Here is a 24966-nt window from a genome sequence, read left to right as displayed (position 1 = left end):
CAGATTTATCTAACTCTATACCAGTGATTTTTAGCTGGTATGCTGCAGCACACCAGTGTGCCACAAGAATTTTTAAAACATACGCTACCTACTAGTTAGTTGGGGTCACTGGCCTCTTTTCCCTTCGATTGTGTTCATAACAGCCAACACAATGATAGCTGTCTGGTGTGAATGAATGAAAATTATTCCTGCCCCTGCGGTTGTGGCTCAGTTGGCTGGGTGTTGTCCCCAAAGGGAAGGATCGCCTGTTGGATTCCCTTCGGAGCACATGCCCTGCAGTGTGCAGATTCAGTCCCGGTCGGGGAGCATGTGAGACGCAACCAGTCGATGTTTCTCTCTCACACTTATGTTTCTCTCTTTCTCCCTCCTTTCCTTTTTCTCTAAAAAATATATAAATAAAATATTTTTTAAAAGTATACTTATTTTTGTCAGATTAGCCAAAAATACTTTCTTGCTGTGCCTCATAATTTTAGTAATTAGTTTATGTGTGCCATGAGATGAAAAAGTTAGAAAATTGCCACTCTGTACTTTTTACTCACGATTCAGTTGTAGAAAAGCAGTAATTGTGCCCATTTAGAACTCTGCAAGTATATACCCACTGTTACATTTTTGCTGTGATTACTGCCATTATTCCTCAACTTCAACCTTCTCCATTATTTATTCTTTCATCGGAAGATGTGTACTGAGACCCCAGTCATTGTGCCGACACTGCAGAGGAGCCTGCAAAGATGAAGCAGACAAAAAACCCTGTGTCCAAAAATGCCTACATTTGTAAACAAAAAAGTGATGTGTCATAAGAAAAGCACAGATAAAGTAAAAGAGGTTCAGAGAGTTATCCATGGGAACTTTACTTGTATGTTGGGTTTTAGTGATTAAATAGTTTCATGTTAGAGAATAATTTTCTTTGGTTTAGAGTATCTGCCATAATTTAGACATGCAGTAGGTTAAAGCAACTTTATTTCATGGTGAATTTAAGTCTCATGAATTTACCTATTGTTTTAGAGCCACAGCTGGGGAATCTTACAAAAGATTGGTTAAGGAAGGAAATTATTTTTAGTTCATTAACACTTTGATGTGACTTTATTTGAGGTTTAAAAAAAATTTTTATTGTATTTTTCCATTACCATTTAGCCCCCTTATACTACTCCCCTCCCCACAGTCACCACACTGTTGTCCTTGTCCATGTCCATGAATCCTTTTTCCTCAATCCCTTCACCCCCTTCCCTCCCCTCCACAATGGCTGTCATCTGTTCTCCATCTAGGAGTCTGTCTCTGTTTTGCTTATTAGTTCAGTTTGTTCACTAGATTACACATGTGAGTGAAACTTTCTGGTGTTTTTCTTTCTCCCACTGGCTTATTCCATCCATACTGTCACAAAGGGGAGAATTTTCTTCTTTTTTTTACAGCCTAGTAGTATTCCATTGTGTAAGTGTCCCATAGTTGTTTTATTTACTCATCTACTGATGGACACTCGGGCTGCTTCCATTACCTTGGAGATTGTAAATAACACTGCAATGACAATAGGAGTGCTTATGTTCTTACAACTTAGTGTTTTGGGTTCCTTCAGATATATTCCCAGAAGTGAGATCACTGGGCCAAAAGGCAGATCCATTTTTTTCATTTTTAATATTTTGAGGTATCACCATACTGCTTCCACAGTGGCTGCACCAATCTGCACTCCCACCAACAGTGCAAAATGTTTCCCCTTTCTCCACATCCTCACCAGCACTTGTTTGTTGATTTATTGGCATTGATTATCTGACAGGTGTGAAATGATATCTCATTGTGGTTTTAATTTTCATTTCTATGATGATTAGTGATGTTGAGCATCTTTTCATTATGTCTATTGGCTTTCTGTATGTCATCTATGGCGGGGGGGTTGTCTATTCAGGTCCTTTGCCCATTTTTTAATTGGGTTGTGTTTTGTTGGGGGGTTTTTTATGAGTTTTGTAAGTTCTTTATAAATTTTGGATATTAACCCCTTATCAGATGTATCAGTGAATATGTTCTCCCATTCTGTGGGTTGTCTTTTTATTTCGTTGATGTTTTCCTTTGCTGTGCAAAACCTTTTTAGTTTGATGAAGTCCCATTTGTTTATGTTTTCTTTGTTTCCCTTGCCTGCAGTGATACATCAGATAAAATATTGTTATGAGCAATGTCCGAGATTTTTCTGCTTATGTTTTCTTCTAGGATTTTTATGGTTTCTGGCCTTTAATCCATTTTGAACCTGTTCTTGTGTGTGGCATAAGGAGGTGTCTGGTTTCATTTTTCTGCATGTATCTGTCCAGTTTTCCCAACATCATTTATTGAACAAACCATCTTTGGCCCATTGTATGTGCTTCCATTCCCTGTCAACTATTAACAACATGGATGAAATGGATAAATTTCTAGAAGTATACAATCTTCCAAAACTAAATCATGAAGAATCGGAGAATCTGAACAAGCAGCTTATACCTAATGAAATTGAGGCAGTAATCAAAAAAAACTCCCAAAAACAAAAGTCCTGGGCAAGATGGTTTCACAGGAGAATTTTCCAAACATTCTGAGAAGAACTAACACCTTTCCTTCTCAAACTATTTCGTGAAATTCAATAGGAGAAAAGTTTCCCAAGCTCATTTTATGAGACCAGCATTATCCTAATTTCAAAACCAGATAAAGACACAACAGAAAAAGAGAAAATTATAGGCCAATATCCATGATGATCATAGATGCTAAAATCCTCAACAAAATATTAGCAAACCAAATACAGCAATGCCTCAAAAAGATCATATACCATGATCAACTGGGATTTATTTCAGGAATACAAGGCTGATATAACATTCACAAATCAATAAATGTGATTCACCACATAGAAAAAATGAAGGATAAAAACCACATGATCCTATCCATAGATGCAGAAAAGGCATTTGATAAAATCCAGCACCCATTTATGATTTAAAAAAAAAAACCTCTTAGCAAAGTGAGAACAGAGGGAGCTTAGCTAAACATAGTAAGGGCCATATATGACAAACCCACTGCCAGCATCATATTCAGTGGGCAAAAACTACAAGCGTTTCCCTTACGTTGGGAACAAGACAGGGATGTCTGCTTTCATCTCTCTTATTCAACATAGCACTGGAAGTCCTAGCCACGGCAATCAGACAAGAAGAAGAAATAAAAGGCATCTAAATTATTTGAGTCTTAAAACTAATTTTTATCCCACAATATCATAATTTATTTATATAGTGTTATTTAGTAATACATAAAACCAGGGAAAACTTTTTTTCTCTTTTGTTACAAGTATTTCAGTCAAGTAATTAATCACTTCATTGTTTAAATACAGACACTTTTAAAAAATATTTATTTCCTTCTAGTTACTCTGATGAAATAAAAGCATTTTTTCCTGCTACACTACTGCTAGATTTCCTAAATAAAAATGAATAATTTTTTATTATCAGACTTAGATCTGTACAGATTCTGCAAAGTATATGGAATATAGGAGAACTAATTCCATGTAACTGCTTTGCTTACTTTATTTTCTAAGGCATACTTTAGTGGTTGCAGTACTTGGCTAAACCCAACTCAATTTAACATGAGTAGAACTCTCCATGTATTGAAAAGTACCCAGTACTATTCTTGACAGTGGGGACCCAGCAATGAGCAAAACAAAGTCCCCAGTTTCATGGTGTTTATAGAAGCTAGTTCATAAATGAATCAAACAAATGTACACACATACAGACACACACAAATATAGTAGTGACAGTATATTTGTTTATGAAGCAGAATAAAACATCTATGGGGGTGCTGCTTTTGATGTGGTCAGGAAAAACCTAATATTTGAGAAGAGATTGAGCTGGGGGGCCACATGGCTATCTGGGGAAGGAATCTCTCATACAAAGGACTCCCAAGGCTAAAAGAATAGAGGCAGAGGTGTTTTTGGCAAGCTCAAGATGCTGAAGGAGCAGCAAAGGAGCCAGTATGGCTGGCACTGAGTGAGTGAGGAGAAAAGTGATAGAAGGGAGGTAAGTGGAAGCACTATCACTTACGGTCTTTTCAACAGAGAAGGGGCTTTAGATTTTGGTTTAAGTGTGATGGAAAGCTGTTGAAGGATTCGCAGCAAAAAGTGGCATCAGCTAGCTTACATTTTAAAGACTCATTCTGTCACCTGAGTGGAAATATACTCAGGTGGTGATGAGAGTGAAAACTAAGCTCTGTCTAGAGTCTTTGCAGTTATCTGAGCTAGAGGTGATGCTGGCCTAGACTGCATGCTAGTGACACACCTGTGAGAAGTGGCTGGATTCAAAATAGATTGAAGATAGATCTAGTAGGAATTTGATACAATGAGTGAAAAGGAGGGTGTAATGACTCCTTCGTTCAGGTCCTGAGTAATGAGGTGAGTGGTGGTAACTTTTATTGAGATGGGGACCCTGGGGAGAAGCAGGTTGAAGGGAGAGAGCAGTAGTTTTGTCTAGTAAAATTGAGAAACCTATTGGGCATCTGTGTAGAGATATAGAGTAGCATCTTCAACATTACTGTGATATAAAGGACAGAAATAGCACATCGGGATTATAAGAGAGTCACCATCATTGTCACAGATATGCATCGAGCCCTTACTATGTAACAGGCAAGTTTCTAAGCATAATCTCATGTAACCATCACAGTCTAGTGAAGTAAGTAGTATTTTCTCCATGTTATAGATTTAAAGAACTGAGGCTCAACTAGTCTACATAGCTTGCCTGAGGTTACACAGCTCATAAATGGTAGATTTCAAACTCAGACATTTTAACTTCCAGATCCGATTAACTCTGATATAGATAAATAGCAGTTAAATATAGCAAGTAATTTTCAATTTTATAAAAGTTGGGCTTTTAAAAGATCAGCCTTAAATTTAAAATATGAAAAATTCTCAAATAATACAACTTCAATATGAATTTTAAAACAAAAGATATGAAATTGGTTTATTGTCATATTTAACTAAAATTGCATATTCTCTTAGTGAAAATTATTGGTTGACTTTTAAGGCAATCAGATGTGACTATGTACATTCTAAAATGGCAGCTTATTTAATAGGAATTCAATTTGTATATATAGCGGTGATCCTAAAAGCCATAACTGACCATTCCTGGTGAAAAGAAACAGACTGATTATTATCCAAAGGCATCTAGAATCCTTGATGCTTTGTGAGCTTATTTAGCAAAATACCTTTAATACTGAGCTATCTAATAATAATTAGGAGAGTTGCCATACCTCTAGTGAGAAAATGTCAAGGCAATTTTTTTTGCCTTTTAGGTTTTTTAAAATGTATTTTATTGATTATGCTATTAACAGTTGACCCAATGTTTCCCCTTTGTCCCCACCCTACCCAGTACCCCCTTTCCCTCCATCAGCCCTTTAGTTCATGTCCCTGGGTTGTGCACATAAGTTCCTTGGCTTCTCCATCTCCTATGTTATTCTTTACATCCCCCTGTCTATTTTGTACCTACCAATTATCCTTTTTAACCTTTGTACCTTCTCCCCCTCCCCCACCCAGGTGATCACCCTCCAAATGATCTCCATATCTATAATTCGGTTCCTGTTCTGGTGGTTTCCTTAGTTTGCTTTTTTGATTCAGTAGTTGGTAGTTGTGGATTTGTTGCCATTTTAATGTTGATAGTTTTGATCTTCTTTTTCTTAAGTCCCTTCAACATTTCATGTAATAATGGCTTGGTGATGATGAACTCCTTTAGCTTTACCTTGTCCTTTACCTTGTCTGGGAAGCACTTCATCTGCCCTTCCATTCTAAATGAAAGCTTTGCTGGATAGAGTAATCTTGGATGTAGGTCCTTGCCTATCATGACCTGGAATACTTTTTGCTAGTCCTTTCTTGCCTGCAAGGTTTCTTTTGAGAAATCAGCTGACAGTCTTACGAGAACTCCTTTGTAGGTGTTTCTTTTTCTTTTGCTGCTTTTCTCTTGCTACTTTTAAGATTCTCTCTTTATCTTTAACATTTTGCATTTTAATTATGATCTGTTTTGGTGTGGTCCTCTTTGGATCCAATTTGTTTGGGGACTCTCTGTGCTTCCAGGACTTGTATGTCCTTCACCAAATTAGGAGTGTTTTCTTTCATTATTTTTTCAAATCAGTTTTCAATTTCTTGTTTTTCCTCTTCTCCTTCTGGCATCCCTATGATTTGGATGTTGGTATGTTTGGAGATGTCCCAGAGGGTCCTTATACTATCCTCATTTTTTTTTTAATTCTTCTTTTCTTCTTGCTGTTCTGATTGAATGTTTATTCCTTCCTTACATTCCAAAGCATTGATTTGACTCCCAGCTTCCTTCCCTTCACTGTTGGTTCCCTGTAGATTTTTCTTTATTTCACTTAGGGTAACCTTCACTTCTTCTTTATGTTGTTGCCATACTCAGTGAGTTCTCTGAGTATCCTGATCACCAGTGTTTTGAACTCTGCATCTGCTATGTTGTTTATCTCTGTTTTATTTAGTTCTTTTTCCAGGGTTTTGTTTTGTTCTTTCATTTGTGTCATATTTATATGTCTCCTCAATTCATCAGCCTCCCTGTTTGTTTCTGTGTATTAGGTGGAGCTGCTTTGACTCCCTGTCTTAGAAAAAGCCCCTATAAATTCTGTGGGGTAGATCCTTAGGTAATCACCATTCTGGTGATTGTCATGAAGTGGCAACCCACTTCACCACTTTGTGGTTCTGTGTGGGGGAAGGGCTCGGAGAGGGGAGAGTGCCGCTGAATGACTTCTGGAGGTTTGCCCAGCATTCACCCCATTTCCCATCACTTCACCCACTTCCTGTATGCAGCTGGCACCCATCCAGCTTTTGCCCTGGTGCTGAATCTAAGAGTGGGTAGATTTGCATATATTCTAAGTCTGGGCAGGACCTTTAAAGTGAGTCTCCTGAAAACCCAGCAGTTTCTTCCACTGCCCCAACCCCCACTGGTTTTTACAGCCAGAAGTTATAGGGATTTATCTCCTCAGCATTGGAACCCTGGGCTGCATGGTCTGGCCTGGGGCTGTGATCCCTCACTCCCAAGGTATCCCTCCTGATTTTTATCTACCACACATGAATGGGGGACCCTCCATTCCACTGCCGCTGCCACCTCTACACACCACATTGCATCTCCTTATCTATCTGCGCATCTCTGCAACTCTGTCCCCCCTTCCCATCTGGGTGAACATGGCTTCTTTAAGTCCTTGGTTGTCGGACTTCCACACAGCTTGATATTCTGATGGTTCTGGGTGTTACTTGTTTTGAGATCTAGCTATAATTCTTTCTGTGGTTGTGCAAGGAGTGTGTTTACCTACACCTCCATCTTAACTGGAAGTCAGGGCAAATTTTTAATGCATAGCATTTTGTATGTGAAATGACATGAAAAATACTAAATGTATCTTCATTAAATCAAATCATTATAAATAATCAAAGAGTTCAAGTTGAGACCCTTTTTTATATACACCTTTACTTTCCCTTGGTTTCTATCCATTTCAGTGTCCGTCCTGTCTAAATTTTGTGATACACCATGATTTAAGGATTTATTAATATAGTCATAATTTTTCATAGAATTTGTATTTTAAAACTAGTTTTTTATTACTACAGGAGCAGTTTATGTTCATTGTAGAAAACCAGAAAATACTGCAAGCAAAAATAAAGTGACCACATTCTTACCCCCAAGATCACCACTGAAAATGTAGACTTTTTCTGTGTGTAGACACATAGACATTTTTATATCAGAAGAGTATGAAATTATATTTTACAAACAGCTTTTTAATCTACTTTTTAAAATCATTGATCTCCATCTTTCCATTTCAAAAAAACCTTCTCATCTAATAACAATACCCTTTTCCCATTTTTGACCCCAAACGTTTCACAGCTGGTGTATCTAGACTAGACCCAATTTAGGATCACACATTGCATCTGAGTGATGTGTTCCTTCAGTCTTTTTTTATCTAGCCAAATCCCTTGTTAAAGAGACGTAGACAGTTGTTTCTTAAAACATCTTAGTTTCTAGATTTCTTAATTGGGGTGTCATTTAGCCTGTTTCTCAGTTCCCCACATTTCTTACAAAGCAGAGTTTTATAAAAGGCTTCATGAATTCAAGTTAATCCCTTTGCACCAGAACACATCACAGGTGATGTTGCTACATATGTAGATATATAACATTATCTGTTTAACCCACCAGTAGTGATGTTAAAGTTGATCATTAGCACAGGGTGACATGACTCATTATTCCATTATACAGTTAAATTTTACCCCTTGCAACAAAATATGGGTATTCTAAAATCTCTTGAATTTAGATTTTATTAAATTGGAAATCTGCGAATTTGAAACTCAGCAACATCTGATCTATAAAGGAAGCAAAATGCTTTCTTAGAGTACAAATTAATCATGTAAATTAAAAAGGAATAATATTTTCAGGCACTTCAGATTATCAGTTTATATATATAGACTATTGATATCCTATTTAATGGAATCTTCTTAATTACTACAGGTCTAAAAACTTTAATAATTGAACATTTTGATAAAGTTTTTTTATATATTTGGAGGTGAGCTAGTAGATTTTTTTTAAATAATTCCAGTTTTTATATACTTTAGGTAAACTTCATCTTTACCTGTCAGTATTAGATTGAATTAGTAAGGTTGTCTCTCTCTTTCTCTCTCTCTCTGAGAAATAGCTGTCAATGTGGAAGCACTTCTGTTTCTAAACAGTGGTTGTTGGATCTCAACTGAAATTTATTTTTAATAAGTCTTAATTTTTCATTGTTCCTTATGATCAATAAATTAATTTTATGATTAACTCTATCACCGATAACACTTTATAAACAAAGTAAATGAACTACTTGATAAAGTCCAAATTAAAAGTATTAGATATCCAACCTCTAAAGTTTATTGATACAATGATACCTGAGTACCCGTCATTAATTCATTCCAGAACTCACGATGAGTGGGGAAACCCATGAGTACTGAACAATGAAGCATTTTCTTCTGTGGGGCAGTGACGTGATTCATACAAGTTCTAGCAAGTGCAACAAGTCCTGAGCAGGCGCCGAGTGCTGAAACATTTTTTTCTCATTGAAATTCATTGAGTACAGGGTTTGATGAGTTCTGAAGCCAACAAATACCAAGTTGTAACTAACTATATTAAGGTTAATACACCGAAGAAAATATGGCTCAATTGTTAAACAAGTATTTACTCTTTTATTTTTGCTGGAAATATTTGAATATAGAATACCCAACCAGGTTTAGACAGTTTGAAGTACTCTGGGTAGAGTTATCTCTAGGGAAAAGGGGTAGTGATTGAGAATGGGAAATTTAGGAGACTTATGAACTATCATTGATTTTTTTTTATTTAAAGGGAGTTGTATATGTTTTGCACTTGTCTATAAGTATGGCATATTTTATACAGGGTGAGACAAAAGTAGGTTTACAATTGCTCATATGGAAAATAATACAATAATTAATAAATAATATAATAATAAATTCTGTATTTCATGTACTTACAAATGTAAATCTACATTTGCCCAACTCTGTATTTAAAAAAGAAAAATCAGAAAGCTATTTTTAAAAAATGGTTAAAAGCGTGCCTTAAATATTTTAATCTAAGGCATACCAATGTACTTGTACTTCCCAGCCTTTTAAATATTATGATTTATCTTTTGTATGGAGTACTGAGTGGTCTTCATTTACACAGACCACATCCATTGTGTATTATCTGTGATTTCTAATTTTGAGTTCTTGAATGTAGAACAAAAAATACTCCAGATATTTACAATGTTTTTTATAATGTTGCACAATTAACATACCTCTGCCTAATTTATAATAATTTTGTTTACTCCTATCTTTCCAATAACTTCTTTCTCACTTTTTATCAACTTATTTAATGTATTAATTACTTTATAATTAAATTGTAAGTAACACAAATATGCAATCGACTCTTGGATGCATACAGAGCAGAAATGCTGGGGCAGAAATGTACTGGAATATTAGAAATGGCCTGGTAACTGGGAGTGCCCACGGTGTACTGGCATTGGTAGTGTGCTCTAGAGCAGGGGTTCACAGACTTTCTCTGTAAGTGTCCAGATAGTGAATACTTTAGGCTTTGTATGGTCTCTGTCCTTACTTAACTCTAGTGCAAATACAGCTATAGATAGGTAATAATTAAGCAATGAAAGTGGTTGTATTGCAACTAGACTTGATTTACTATATCAGGCCATGGGTTGGACTGGGCTCACAGGCTTGCTGACCTCTGCTTTATGGAATGAATAGAATATTAATTAATCCAGAGTGTCACTTTGGATCTTAATAGCAGAAGACTATTAAGATGCCATCTCTTCTGTCTCTGAAGAAGGTCCAAAGTAAATTTAGTTTGTGGAGTAACAGTCTCTTAGTTTGGAATCAGGTGGGAAGTGGGACAGAGTTAATTTCACACTGCGAATTTGTATTATGTCATTTTAAGGAATAAGTATGAATTGTAAGAAATATGTTGCAAATAATTCAGCAAAGGAAATTTAATCAGTTTGGGAGCATAAAGGCATAATTATAGGGGAAAAATAGATTGTAGTTTTGTAAACAATAGATTTCACAGTTGTGGTCATTAAGAGCCCCAGCATTCAGTGCAAAAGAGACTATAGCTAATTATTCTGTCAGAGTTAGGATTTATCACCAAAAGAAAAATCATACAGGCAAGAAATATTTGTAATTGATTGCTAAAATTTTCAAGTAATTATGATTGGCAAAGAGAGTACAAGCCATTATGTTAGGAATCTCTGATTTGTATAATCAAATTCACCACTCCGTATGTGTGGAATTCTTCAAACAACTGGTTTTAAGATTGCAGAACTGATAATATATAGCCTCTTTCAGTCTAGTTCCATACCTACCACCCTTGAAAGACATTCAGAGAAACCGTCCTCAACAGTAAAATTCCATCTGCGCTTTGTCCCAGAGCACCTGCCTAGTAATAATAAGGCGTTTGTTATTTGTACAAGGCGGCATCACAGTCTCCATGCACTCCCCATGAAAGTGGGTATTGCCATAGAATAACCCCCTGCTCCAGCTGATTTTCTGGGTGCAGATAACCGTCGGGTTTTGTTAGCCATTTATACAGAATGAAACTGAAATTAGATTACATCATATAGCACATGCCATGTTTGTTTTTTCATTTCTAAATAATCAGCTGTCCTAAAGCTTTTAGCCTTATCTTTTTGTCTGTAGAAACGTGTGTTTAATCAAAAAACAAACTTACTCAGAATTTAGATTTTCTTAATTAGTTTGACTTTCCCCCATACGTAATGGTATTAAGATTTATCCATGAAAGCCTGCCAAATTGTAATACTGTTGTCCCCATTAGGCCTGAGGTCTTTTAGGAGGATTATAGAGGGATGATGTTAAATGAGTTAGGATGGTGTTGTTATCATATAAACTGATTATGCATGTTTTTATCCCTTAGTGATAGTAAGGGTATTTAAAAACCAAAATGAGTTGGGCAACTAACTGAAGTAGATGGCTTTTAGAGTTTCTTCCAGGAGAGATGTCGTGGGCCTTGTTAACAAAACCTGCATCTTCCTGGTTTCCACCAGTAGCACAGGGTGCTCCCTCTCAGGCTTCCCTGCTTGCTTTCCTTCCTGGCTGGACCTCTGAATATTGCACGGCACCTAAGGTGTGATCTCTGGCTGTCTATCTCGTGGTCCCTTGCCTTAAGTAGTACTATATGATGGCTCCTAGATTTTTATCACCAGCCTTGATCACCTTCCCAGGCTTCAGACTTGTGTATCCATCTGCCTACTGGACATCTCTAACCAGATGTCTAATAGGCATCTTGAATATGTCAGGCTCTCCAAACAGCTTTTGATATCCTCTTGCCTCATCATTGTCATCATCATCCTCCAAACACACAACTTTTCCTTACCATTTTTTTACACCTCGGAAAATGGCACCATTTTCTATCCATTGAACAACGGAAAAATCCAGTTCTCTCATTCCCCCCATATAAATGCATCAGTAAATCCTCTCTTTTTTACTTCCTAAATATCCCAAGCCTTGCTGTTTCTCACCACCTGCACTCCAGTTCTCCTAGACAAAAGCCTCTTCTCCTCTTGCCTGCTCTTAGGAAGCAGGTTCCTCTGAGACCTTCCAATCAATATCCCATTCTTTTCCCAATCAGCCAAAGTGTTAAAATACATAAATCAGGCCTATCAATCTCTTTAAAACTTTACAAAGGCCTCCCATTGCCCTTAGAATAAAATCCAAACCATTCACCAAGACTCTTTGTGAAGCGGTGCCTCTACCTGTCACTCAGTGTCGTTCCTGCAACTTCCTCCTAGGACACCATGCTTCAAGTGTATTGGCCTTTCTGTTCCTCAGACCCACGAAGCTTTCTCTTGCCCAGAGCCTTTCTCCTTCTGTGTAGGACACTCTTTATTCCAGAGCTTTGCAAGACTGGTTCCTTCTTTTTCTTCATGTTACACCTGCCAGCTGCCCTATAAAAAAGAGCAACACCCCTCCACCTAGCACTCCCGATTCCTCTGACTTTTCTCCATAGCATTTACCATCTGACCTGTATTTATTTGGACTTGCTTTATTTGTGTTCCCTCCTCTTGTGATTTGATTCAGGGTAGCTACAGAGATTTGGCCTGGGCCCAAATGAGTCTGTGGTTACAGCTCCTCTGAGGGAAGTGACTGCCCATGTGGGTGGGAGCTGCATTAGGCAACAAGTGGTTTGTCCAGCCTCTTCAGTGACACAGGCACCTGCGACCTCATTTCTTCCCATTTTCCACTTTGTCTTCAGTCCTATCACATAGATAGATGTACCATTTTGACCTTTTTGTTGTTCAACAGAAACTCAAGACAGGTTTTACTAACAGCAACAAGAATTAAATTGCAGCTCTTGATGGACCTTCAGGAACCCAGACATGAAAGCAGATGTGTAAAAGCTGCCTGTAAAAGTTTAGACATCCAGTTCCATTTTACATCCAGTTCCAAGATGCCCATGTCTAGCAAAAATGTGTTTATGGTTTTAGGATGAGGTGCTGAATAGCTAAAGAGGTGGTCCTTTCAGAACTACCCATGGTCACGTGAGAGCTGTTTTTGCACTTCAGTTTGCTTGGGTTACACCATTCTTCAGAAAGATTCAGAAAAAGGGTAGACCAAGTCTTTACCCGATACCCATAGCTGTGGAACCGTCAAGGTCAAGTTTACTAAAAGCTAGAGATGGGGACCCAGGACAAAAATCATGGAAGCCTCCCAGACAAAGGCAGGAGTGATAAAGTTCAGGTAGAATACTTCTGCAGAAGAGTTCTTCCCTCTCCATTCTCATGACAACTGCTTAATTCTGGAGTTACCCAGGACCTTGTGGCTGCCCTCTAGGCACTTCCAGGGCTGTCCTGCAAATGACATTGCTGCTTACTAGGGACATGTGTGTAGGGCTTGTTCCATTATGGTAACTCCCATCTAGGACCACCAAGCTTTTACCCCACTAAGGCTTCTCATGCCATTAATGTTATCTCCCAGAACAGCTGGTACCAGTTTCACCTGACATCATACCCACAAAATGTAGTTCAGCCGACCTCTCAGCCTTTCGGACAACACGAAGTATCTATCACAGTCTCCGATGCCTGGATGTTGTCTTCATTCTTCATACTAATTGCAACCTTTCACCTAAGAAAATTAGCCTACCTTGGTGATTTACACTAATATCTAGTGGAATCTATCTTGGCAGCTCTTAGGATACTTAAAAATAATACACCCTTCTTCTTCCAACATTCTTTCTTTCTCCAGTTTTAATCCATAATTTAATGTATCCAGTCAGAAGGGTTTTTTAATCCATCGGAGCAACACTTTTGTTTTCATGAATTATTTTATTGGTATCTTACGTATTTTCAGCATTGAATGTGCTTGGGTTATAACTCAACTCTTTGTGCAAAAGCTGGCTTTTCATATCATCATTAATAATTCATAAGCTCCATAGAATTACTTTAGGTCTTTTTAACAAAGCTCTTCAATCTTAACATATCCAGTATCATTTTAGCTTCCAGTTTAGAAAAAAGATGATTCTGTATTGGGCCCTGTTGTTGCCGGAGACCTTGAATCAGAGTTTTGTTCCTGTTTCATGTTTCTTTTAATGTTCAGGGTGCTTGAAAAACCTAGATTGGAGAAAACACTGCATATTGGAAATTAAAAAATCATGCTAATTAAGAGACCTTACAGACTGATAAGCCCCGTAGCTGTCAGAGAAGGAAACTTCACATCAAAGCTCACCACAGAAACCTCCTAAGTGTAGCAGTCAAAGTCCGCAAGACACCTGGCAGGGCTCCTGGATGGGTTACTAAGCCCACGTGCATGCCTCTCCCCAACCTTTTGGGAAACCTCAGTGAAATCAGGGGTCTCTGATGGGGTCCAGACCTACCAGATCCACCTGGCTGACCTGGCTGACCTGGCTGTGGAAACATGCACCAGTGCTTTTATAATCTTGGCGTTTACCACCCCTCACCCCAACCCACCTTGCCCACATACACCCCACCCCTGTCAAAAGCCATCCTTATAAATCTGAAGAATGAACTGTAGTGCATTCTTGGAATAATGAAAAGTTAGTATGTATTTTCAGAGGTCTAACTCACACAGTTGGATAGATGGGATTTCATTTCTTTCTTTTTTCTTCCTCTTCCTTTGTTTTTCCTCTCTTCCTCTCTTTTAAGTTGTGGGAAAGAGATTTGTTTTCTGTAGGGGAAGAGTAGAAGGGCTTTGCTTCTTTCTTCTCAATATCAATTTTCTCTTAAGTCCCATTGGGATCAGTACTCATAAAATAAAGCAGCTGGTGTGTTATTCTCCATTACAATCAAGTTGAATCTGTCTTCTTGCAGGAGAGTAGGGTGCTTTGAAGCACTGGTACATCTCAAAGAAATAAAGCCATTTCTTTACAAATTCATGTGTTCATAAAATGAGGTTTTATTAAATGATAGAATTTTTCAGTCCCTCTGATGTGTATAAAACTGCATCACAGAATCTTTGTGGATTTTGAGGAACCAGAGGAATAAAAGTGGACTTTGCGCATCTGAGACTAGAATTTTTTAATTAACTGAAAATCATTCTCTCTATTTGAGTGTAGCTGATTCCACTGGAAATGTATTAATGATTAAACTGATTACTGCATTTCGCAATTGTGTATTTTGCTTGTCTTTGTAATTGTGATGTGGCAGTTACTTTCTGCTTTTTTAAAATCAAATAATCTTTAATCAAGTCAATCCTCTTGCCTGATTGGGGAAGCATCCCCCCCCCAAAAAAAAACACAATATTATGAGACCTTTTTATTTTATTGTTTGAGTGCAGTGGTTCACAAACTTAGATGTGCATATAAATCACCTGTGGGTTGTTTTTTTTTTAACTTTAGATTCTAATTCAGTAGGTCAGGGGTGGAGCCCAAATTCTGCATTTCTAACCAGCTCCAGGTGATGTTGATGCTGCTGGTCCACAGACCACACTTTGATCAGCAAGATTTTATAATATGTTTATAATGTATTTATTATATGTTGTATATATGTTTATAATATGTTTATGTAAAAACTACAAATTTAATAATTCTGAGGTTGGAGGGCGAGAGTGGAATGAAATACATTGGATTTCTAAGGACAGGCCAGTGATTAAATCTGTACCTCCTGAAGGCAGAGCTGATGGTTCATGTCCTGATGGATGATGCATCCTTTACACAAAGGTTGCCTCCTTTGTGCCTCTCTACTGTTCTGAGTAGCAGACTAATGAACAGCTTGTGTTTGAATTCCTTGCAAACGGAGATGATATTTTACTGTGTTCCAGTCTTCATATTACCGGAGCCTAGTAGATTCCCAGGCACCCAATAGATGGCCGATTAGTGAGTTGAATTCAATCAAATTGAACAATATAGGGATGACCTAGTTTTATATCTTTAAAACCACTTGTTTCCTGTTTAAAAGATTTATATTGCTTTTATGTGTAAATGTAAATTTTGTCAGTAATTTATAACTGATCTTATACGGAGCTATAACTGATCTTATACGGAAATGCAACATGAAAAAGTGAATATAAATAGGCCTTGGCTGGCGTAGCTCAGTGGATTGAGCGCAGGCTGAGAACCAAAGTGTCCCAGGTTCGATTCCCAGCCAGGGTACGTTCTTGGGTTGCAGGCCATAACCCCCAGCAACCGCACATTGATGTTTCTCTCTCTCTCTCTATCTCCCTTCCCTTCCCTCTCTAAAAAATAAATAAATAAAATATTTTAAAAAAAAGAAAGAAAAAGTGAATATAAATACAAATTAAAGGTAGTGAAGATTCAAGAATCCTAAAACACTTTTATTTCTAGATATACAAATAAAATTTTATCTATAATAAGAGGTCTTTGGCAACCATTTCTTTTTTTTTATTTTAATCATTATTCAAGTACAGTTTTCTCCCTTTTACTCCCAATCCAGCCCACCTTCCCAACCCTCCCCACTTCCCTCCCATTACCACCCTCCCCCTAGTTTTTGTCCATGTGTCCTTTAAATTTGTTTCCGTGAACCCTTCCCATTGTCCCCTGAAATTCCCTCTTCTCTCCCCTGTGGTCACTGTCAGACTGTCCTCTATTTCAGTGTCTTTGGTTATATTTTGCTTGTTTCTTTGTTTTGTTGTTTAGGTTCCTGTTAAAGGTGAGATCATATCGTATTTGTCTTTCACTGCCTGGCTTGTTTCGCTTAGCATAATGCTTTCCAGCTCCATCCAAGCTGTTGCAAAGGGTAGGAGCTCCTTCTTTCTTTCTGCTGCATAGAATTCCATTGTGTAAATGTACCATAGTTTTTTGATCCATTCATTTACTGATGGGCATCTTGGTTGCTTCCAGCATCTAGCTATTGTAAATTGTGCTGCTATGAACATTGGGATGCACAGGTTCTTTTGGATTGGTGTTTTAGTATTCTTAGGATAGAGTCCCAGCAGTGGAATTGCTGGGTCAAAAGGCAGATCCATTTTTAGTTTTCTGAGGAAGTTCCATACTGCTTTCCATAGTGGTTGTACAGTCTGCAGTCCCACCAGCAGTGCACTAGGGACCCCTTTTCTCCACAACCTCTCCAACACTTGTTGTTTGTTGCTTTGTTTATGATGGCCATTCTGTCTGGTGTGAAGTGGTATCTCATTGTGGTTTTAATTTGCATCTCTCTGATAGCTAGCGATATTGAACATCGTTTCATGTGTCTTTGGATTTTCTGTATGTCCTCCTTGGAGAAGTGTCTGTTCATGTCCTTTGCCCATTTTTTAATTGGATTCCTTGTCTTCTTAGAGTATAGTCGTGTAAGTTCTTTATGTATTTTGGAGATTAAACCATTTCTTATTTAAGAATTTCATTCTAGGTATAAGAAATAAGGCATTCCCAGACTGTTTAGCAGATTCAGAACTGTTCTCATTTCTAAAAGAGTACAGATTATTATTGAGTCCTCAGTAAATTAGGCAAATCTAAAATATTACACTTAGCATGGTTGCATTTGAGAAAGATTTCAATAAATCATTGTATCAATCTTAGTATTCACAGACAACTTGAATGATATTTTTTCATTATTTCCTTTTAATGTTTGGTTTTGCTTTTATTTTTTAACACTTTTATTAAGATATTATTCACATGCCATGCAGTTCATTCATTAAAAACCTACAGTTGGCTTTTAGTATATTCACAGAATTGTGTATCCATCACACAGCCAACTTTAGAACATTTTCATTACTCCAGAGAGCAATTTTATACCCCTTAGCCATTCCTCCCCAATTTCCTCCCTCCTCTAGTCCCAGGCAACTACCAGTCTACCTTTTGTGTCTACAGATTTGCCTGTTCTGGACATTTCATATAAATTGAATCATATAATGTGTGGTCTTTTATGACTGGCTTCTTTCACTTAGCACAGTGTTTCATGGTTGATCCATATTGTGGCATGCATCAGTACTTCATTTCTTTCTGTGCCTGAATAATGGTTCATTTTGTTTATTCGTTAGTTGATGGACACTTAGGTTGTTTGTATTCAGCTGTGATTAATACAGCTGCTGTAAACATTCACATACAGTTTTGTATGATAATGTTTTTACTTTTCGTATACATACCTAGAAGTAGAATTGCCAAGTCATATGTTAACACTTTGTTTAATCTTTTGATGAATTACCACACTCTTGCAAAGTGGCTGCAACATTTTATATTCCCATCACAGTGTATAAGTCTTCGGATTTTTCCACATCTCCCCCAAGAATTGTCTTTATGTCTTGTTGACTGTAGTCATCCTAATGAGTGTGAACTGGTATCTCACTGTGGTTTCAATTTGCATTTCCCCGATGACTGGAGATGCTGAACCCTTTCCATATGCTTGTGACCATTTTTGTATCCCTTTCTGAGAAATGTCTGTTCAGACCCATTGCCCATTTTTAAATTGGGTTAGTTGTCTTTTTATTATTGAGTTGTAAGGGTTCTTTATATATATTAGATGCAAATCCCTTGTCAGATATATGATTTGCAAAAAAAATTATTTTCCCATCCTGTGGATTATCTTTTTACTGTATTATGCCCTTTGAAGTACAGAAGTCTTCAAATCTGATGAAATCCAATGTGTTTTTTGTTGTTGTTGTTGTTGTTGTTGTTGTTGTTAGTTATGTTTTTGATGCATGTCCAAGAAAGCAGTGCCTAATGTAAGGTCATGAAGGTTTGCCTGTTTTTTTCTGAGAATTTCATAGTTGTAGCTGTCATGTTTAGGTTTTTATTCTTTTCAAAGTAATATTTGTATATGGTGTTCTTTTAATTTTTAAAATTTTCTAAATTACTGTTTGCATTCAATACTATTTTGTATTAGTTTCATGTGTGCAGAATAGTGGTTAGACAACCACATATTTGCAAAGTGTACCCCCTGTTATTTCCTGTACCTACCTGGCACCATAGATATTTCCTGTGCTGCACTCTACATCCTTGGAACTGTTTTGTAACTACCAATCTATACTTCTCAATCCTGTCATATGGTATTCTTTTAATTTTCAAGTGCTGTGATCTTGGCTACCATGCAAGTCTGAACAGAGCCCTAAGAACATATCTCTCTGCGGAGTATAACCTTGAAACCTCCAGGCATGAAGGCTTAGACATTATTGAGAATGCGGTTGACAATTTGGAGCCCAGGAGTGATAAGCAGAGATTCATGGAGATGTACCCTGCTGCCTTCTGTCCACCAATGAAGTTCGAGTTTCAGTCTCACCTAGGTGATGAGGTCAGTAATGGTTTTAAAACTAATGAATTGTCTCCTCACTTCCATTGCTCGTCACCTGCTGTAACCCAACAGTTGTAAGAATTCCCAGTTTTTTCTCTCCTGCCCTCACATGGAATTACACAGTATTAAGATCAGCCTTTGATGCCACCTTTTCAAGCAAGGATTAAATAATCAGATGCCTGCACAGGCCAAACAGATTTTTGTGCAGCTCAGTTGGGTGTAAACACGGAACTGTCCTGAGTTAGTTAAAAACTTCTTCCTCTACCTCAAAATATTCAAATTTCAATTCAGAACAAAACATTGTGCTGGCCCAGTGGAATCTGTCTGAAGACTTCTTGTAATCCTGTTTTAAAGATCCCCATAAAGAAAAGTAATTGTAAATGGCAGGAAAATGGGAGAGAGGGAAAAAATGCAAAACATTTTTAATATTCCATTTGACTTCATATTGGTGAAGTAAGCATTAGAATTGATATCTTTTTATATGAATCTACCTTTCTATCCTATTTTCTCAAGGGAAGAAAATCCATTGAAACTATTTATGAGTTACAATTGTATATTTTATTGTCTATGGACTGGGGAAAACAAGACGAGCCAATTAATGGAGCATGCTATATAACATTTGATGTCCCAGCTGTGCAAAGCAATATTCATACATTAAAAATCCAATTTTAGCTTATCATGGTGACAGTATGTTTTTTAAACTAAATGTAATTATAATACCCAAGGCAGATTTTTTAATGCCGTAATTTTTTCTGAAACACCTAATGTGAAGACTTATGATATATATGTTTGTACCTGCTCATTTCTAATGTAACTTTATTTTTGCTTGATTTGATAGAGTGAATTACTTGATTAGAAACAGTGACCATTTTTTATACCAATAGCACGTGAATTTGACGGGCGAGTGGCTTGTGCTGCCCAGACTTGCTTCTCCAAGGGGTTGCTCTTCTAATTTCTCGACTATGGATATGTTAAACATCCAGGGCAGGGGGAAAGCAGGTTTACAGTTGTGAGTACATGAAACACAGTTTATTCTTGTGTCATTTTTTTATTAATTATTTCATTATTTTCCATATGAACAACTGTAAACCTGCTTTTACCCCACCCTGTACAATGACAAAATATCACAGACAAGTGACTTCAGTTGGGTTAATAATTTTTACCTTTTTTTAAAACTAATATTATTTTAATAAAGTAAGTCTGTTGCCTTTTTTAATTTTTTTAATGGCCAGCATCAGCAGGGAGCAATAATCTCTGTAATGTTTTGGAGACCCCATAAAAGAAAGTCTTCATCTGCCGAGAGTATTTCTATGACAAGAAAGAGAAGAAGAAATTGTTCCTGGCATAATTTTAATATAATTAAAAGATTCTAATTTGACCTTATTTATCATTGAGAACATGGCCAAAATATCTTTCTGACAAAGCATAGGATAAGTGGCCTCTTGAAGTTCATGGTGACTCATGCCGTTTGCCTGGCATTGGCAAGACAAGCCTTGGTTGAAAGATGTTAATAATAGCTTTTCACATTTTTTTGAGGTTTTACTGTTCCAGGCAGTGTTCTAAGGGATTTGTGTACATTATCTCATTTCATTTTTATAACAACCTTGTGGCATAGGAACTCTTATTGTGCCCATTTTATAGATAAGAACACTAAGGCTTAGTAACTTACCACACTTACCCAGCTGGCTGTAAGCAGCAGGCTCTGCTGCCTGCCCCGTTGTGCCTGGATGTTCCATTTGGACCACTCTTCGCCTGTCATCTGCCCTACAGTCATTAAGAATTCCACGAGTGAGACATCAGCATCAGAGCTCTGTCTCCAGTAACTGCCTCGTTCTTAGAGGGATGCTTCTGCAGCTGCTCTCTTTCCAGTCGTGTCCAGGCCACGCAGCTGCATTCCGCTCTTCCCACTTACATAACCAGTTCATATTTAAAGCTGAGGTTTTGAGGAGGCTATTAAAAGTAGATATGTAATTGGAATCTTGGGATCCGCGTGATTCATGCAGTGTTTAAATAGGAGAGCCATCCCTCTGGAGGCTGGCTCGATGGTTTCCTGTTGTAACTGTGGCTTCTGGTTCCCCGTCAGGTGTGTCAAGTCAGCGCTCAGCAGCCGGTCCAGGCAGAGCTCATGCTCAGGTACCAGCAGCTGCAGTCCCGACTGGCCACTCTCAAAATCGAGAATGAGGAGGTGAGCATGCTTTCTGCCCCACGAGTAATCTGAACTCTAATGTCAACTGGAAGACATTTTCATACAACCTAGGCATACTTAACATTCTAAATGCAATCACTTCATCATGCATTTTCAGCTAAATCAGGGTTCCTAAAATACTCTTTGTAGGGGATAAATGCAGATTCTGTATTCTTCCATAGATGAATACTTTGCCAGAGCTTCACTGCATACACATGGAATCTGTAATTCACACTAAAAATTGTTTATCAGTTTTTATGAATTTTATGAATTATCAAAGTTTATGAATTTGATAGGTTATCAAATTCAACCTGTGTGTCCAAGAATATACAATAATGTGTGGCATGGAACTTTTGACGGGTGTGTTCATTTAATCATAACTTTTGAAATTAGCACTTTTTATGTTTTTTGTATTCTGTAGATTTTTGGGACTGAACATGGCATTACTGATACAATGAGTACAAAAATCATTTTAAAATAGTACTTGAATAAGAATAGAAACTGTTTGTTGACATTAGTGGATTTAAATATATGGAACAATAAAATGGGAATTATATGATGAGCCAGGAAGTAGTCATACAATTCAGCTGCCTCTTTCTGAAATTAATTTAATTAGATCCATGTTCTCCTTAAATAAAAATATGAATCATAAATGTTTCTTGTATTATCATGGCTCTGAGTTGTAATTTATAGGGACCCAAATCAAATTTATGTGTTGGAAGTTTACTTATTGATCAGGTTTCAGTACCTGCAGTCATATTAAATCTGTGTTCAGATGATATTATCAAGAATCTCTGTTTTCATCACTTTGAAGTGATACCTTCAGGTGTGTGGGTAGGAGTTTCCTCCCCTCTGCCATGTATTGGGAGAGCCAGAACTACATGGTACCTACAGCTGCCACCTCACCCATTCTAGCACTTTTCTCTCTGAAAGAGGATCCTTCATGGGCCTGACTTGTCATGCATACTTCTGAACCAGCCCTTACATCCCAGGAAATGGGATTTTCTCAATGGTCAGCCTAGATACTATACCCACTCAGAGAGCCCTTTGATTAACGGCCCCAACAGAAACATCTCTTTCTAGGGACAAACAATTCCCCAAAGTAAGCAATGTGGAACAGGAAAAAAAAGCAATGAATTTTATAAAAATTCACTTTAGTGTTCTCTTTTATTTCAGTCCCACTGGAACATTTTGAGCTATGGGAATGTGTGTGTGTTTGTATTTAAAAAAGACTGATGTGTTTGAAGACCAGTATAGTTTGGTCAAAACCCATTGCAGCTTTCCGATTTCCATCCTTTCCAGAAGAACCAAGCCACCCCTTATTCAAACATGTGTATTTAAGATGTAACCAATGGGGTTAGGACTTTGATCTCTGTAAAGCCCCACAAATGAGCCTTTCCGAAGGAAAGCTCTTACTCTCCTTGAAGTGTTTCAGAGTTGAGGCATGAGGGTTTGAGTGAGGCATCACAAAATATTCATCTAATACAGTTACTGGATCCTACTGAACTTACAGTTTATATGTGACTTCTACTTTTTTTAATGCAAGTCTTCCTGCTGTTTTCATTGGAAAAATTCTCCAAACTCTAGGAAAATAGTGTGCTACACACAGAGTCAGTACTGGCAGCCCACAGACCTGTTTCATTTGGCTCCCGCGGTTCTGGCCTATTAAAAACAGGGCAGACGGCGACTCTGGGCCTGCATTGCCCCACGAAGGGGAGAGCTGGGCTAGATTCCTTCGTCATAGTTTCAGCTCCTGACTCTCTTACATTGGACTCGTGTTACATTGCATTCATGTTACCTCTCTGGCCTCCCCAGGCCTCTGAGTTTGTAACATTTTATGTATGTCCCTTTGGGCATAAATTTGGAGAAGCCCAGTGTCTGTATAAACTGATGAGACAGATAGCACTCCCTGAGGGTTAATTTGAAAAAATTCACTGTAGAAACAAATGAATTGGTTTGTCTTGATAGTTCCTGTGAGCATGACTGGTGGTTTATGATTTGTTGTATGGAACAGATGTACTGTAGTGGAATGGGATTCCTAATGAAAGTAAGATTTAAATTGGATTTTTGGAAAATAATTAGATTTTTGACAGTCAGTAGATTTCCATAGGTATAGAAGGAGGAACATGTTTCAACATATTTCAAGGTACCTTGAAAAGATACTGGGAGAACCTTGCTTTCCCAGAGCAGTTAGATTATCACCCAGGTTCTCCTTGGGGATGAGCCGTGGGTGAAGCTGAAGTCATGTGATGAGAGGCCTGGAGAGCCCACCTAAGGTGACTGGATACTTGGGTCAGTTCAGTTCAGCACAGTACATATTTGCTGAGCAACTTCTGCCCTCCACATATTTGGCCAGGTACGGAGAGTGCAGAGATGAGCAAGTCACAGTTAGCATCTGTCTAGCGTAAGGACCAGGCTGTAAGGAGTCATTCATACAATGTGAAATATAAGAGACATAACTTGGGAACAACAGAGCAGCCATTGCTGATTTTGGAGTCCTGTGTAGCACTTAACTGTAAATGAAGAACTTACCTCTCAACCTCCCACTATAGAACAGAAAATTGACACATTGGTATCAAACCAAAATATACTCAATACAAGTAAGAAACATATATAATTCTATATAACTCTCTGCCTCTGCCCCAAAATATACACACTCATAAAGTCCAAATTCTACTAGCAGGGGTTCAGTTACCTACAAATAATTCTGACTGCTGTAAAAAGATCAAAGTTGAGACAGAATTTCATCCAAATTTACAAAAGAATGGACAGTGCAGTTCAGTAAATACCTGAACCTTTTCACCAAACCTTACACAACAACAAACAATAGGAACTATTTGAAGCTGTACAAAGCCTTCTTAGAAGGGTTCATATGCTCAGAGCCCGTTAGACATATTAATTTTGTTTGCTTTACAGTGCTTGATTTTTAAAAATTAGCTGTCATTTAAAAATTGAAATTTTTGAATAAAAATACTGATTTCTAGCTTCTAAAAAATTAGAAAGACTTGTTACACTAGACCTACATTTCTACAGGATGATGACCTGCTTGAGCTGAGCAATAGATGCTTCCCTAGACACAGTGTCTTTGCTGCATTTGCCATGCTCCCCGCTCAGCCCACTTGCCTCATTTTCATTACTCCGTTGGCTCTTGAAGATATTTGAGTTCATAGCACCTGCCTTAAAGAATAGAGAGCAGTAGCATTTGTGAAATGAGCTCAATATACTCATAAATACTAAAAGTTGAAAGAAAAGTTTGAGAATGACTTGATTAAATTTGTGGTTGTTGCAGATTCATAATAGATTGTGACGTTTATTTTCACATTAGAACTTTCCATTTGCTTGCTGAACCTTTTAAAATGAGCTTTCTGTTTCATTCTGCTGCAAACTTGCATCACTGGTACTTCACTCTTGAGATTCCCACTTCCAGTCAGTCAGCCAGTCAACAAACACTACTGTCCATCAGGTTTTGTGCACATAGAAATAGAGCAGGGCCTGCTTTCTACACAACTTATTCCCAGTTTTTTTCATGTTCTTTTTCTTACTTCAAAGAATAACTTTTCATGTGAAACATTAATAAA

At 37.6% G+C, this 24966-nt stretch overlaps 1 protein-coding gene across 2 annotated transcripts in view; it reads left to right on the top strand.

Moving 5' to 3' along the window:
* The window catches only part of SRGAP1 (SLIT-ROBO Rho GTPase activating protein 1), a 265130-nt gene that overhangs the window by 173322 nt on the left and 66842 nt on the right, over nucleotides 1-24966 (top strand). For both annotated transcript variants that reach the window (XM_028532604.2, XM_028532603.2), the window contains exons 7-8: nucleotides 18982-19203; nucleotides 21287-21388. In XM_028532604.2, the coding sequence (XP_028388405.1) occupies nucleotides 18982-19203; nucleotides 21287-21388 (324 nt within the window). The remainder of the gene's footprint in view (nucleotides 1-18981; nucleotides 19204-21286; nucleotides 21389-24966) is intronic.

Source organism: Phyllostomus discolor, chromosome 2 (assembly GCF_004126475.2).
Source record: "Phyllostomus discolor isolate MPI-MPIP mPhyDis1 chromosome 2, mPhyDis1.pri.v3, whole genome shotgun sequence".
In the NCBI taxonomy this organism is placed as follows: Eukaryota; Metazoa; Chordata; class Mammalia; order Chiroptera; family Phyllostomidae; genus Phyllostomus; species Phyllostomus discolor.
Note: the sequence above shows the minus strand (reverse complement) of the source record. Positions and strands in the feature narration are given on the sequence as shown.